The sequence below is a fragment of the Chaetura pelagica genome, unplaced genomic scaffold, assembly GCF_000747805.2.
Source record: "Chaetura pelagica isolate M959 unplaced genomic scaffold, ChaPel_1.0 scaffold701, whole genome shotgun sequence".
NCBI lineage: Eukaryota > Metazoa > Chordata > Aves > Apodiformes > Apodidae > Chaetura > Chaetura pelagica.
This window is the reverse complement of record NW_009952063.1, coordinates 7,390-8,001: the sequence shown is the minus strand read 5'-3', so window position 1 is coordinate 8,001 and position 612 is coordinate 7,390. Positions and strand designations below refer to the sequence as shown.

General features: G+C 53.4%; 1 protein-coding gene across 1 annotated transcript in view; it reads left to right on the top strand.

Annotated features, from left to right (window-relative positions):
* Positions 1-327, top strand: part of GABPB2 (GA binding protein transcription factor, beta subunit 2) — a 12,427-nt gene extending 12,100 nt beyond the window's left edge. The window contains exon 8 of the mRNA XM_010004454.1: positions 49-327. Within this exon, the coding sequence (XP_010002756.1) occupies positions 49-327 (279 nt within the window). The remainder of the gene's footprint in view (positions 1-48) is intronic.
* The last annotated feature ends 285 nt before the right edge of the window (positions 328-612 follow it).

Sequence of the window (612 nt, the reverse complement as noted above, 5' to 3'; positions counted from 1 at the left end):
ACAGGTCGGGCCTCCACCGTGGCTTCTCCCAACTTTTATTCTCTGCAGGGCAGCTCGGACAGGGAAGTGCAGCAGCTGCAGGAGGTGAACCGGGAGGCTCAGGAATTCCACAGGCAGCTCCAGCAGGAGGAGCAGGAGGCAGAGCAGCACCAGCAGCTGGTGGCCCTGGAGGGGCAGCAGCACAACGGGGCAGAGGAGACAGTGCTCGAAGAAGTTGCCGAGGTTGACTCACTGGTGGTAACCTCAGAAGACATCCAGGAATCCGTGCTCTCCATGCTGGAAACGGAGCAGCCGACGGATATCGCCGTGGAAACTGTAACTTCCTAATCCTCAGTGACTGACTGGGTTTTGTAAAGGAAAATAACTTTTTTTTTTCTTTTTTTTAACTGTTAATTAAGGTGCTGTTGGCACGTGGTGTTGGGAGCAGAGAGGAGCTGTTGCCAAAGCCACCTTGTCACCAGGGTCAAAGCTTCTCCAGCCACTCACAGCATAACTGCTCTCAACACAGTGCCAAAAGGGGCTTTTAGAGCTTGACCTGGAGAGCCTGGAGGCTTTGTACCAAAACTGTAGCCAGAGAGTGACCTGAGGGCTTATTTGGGGATGTCAATACCT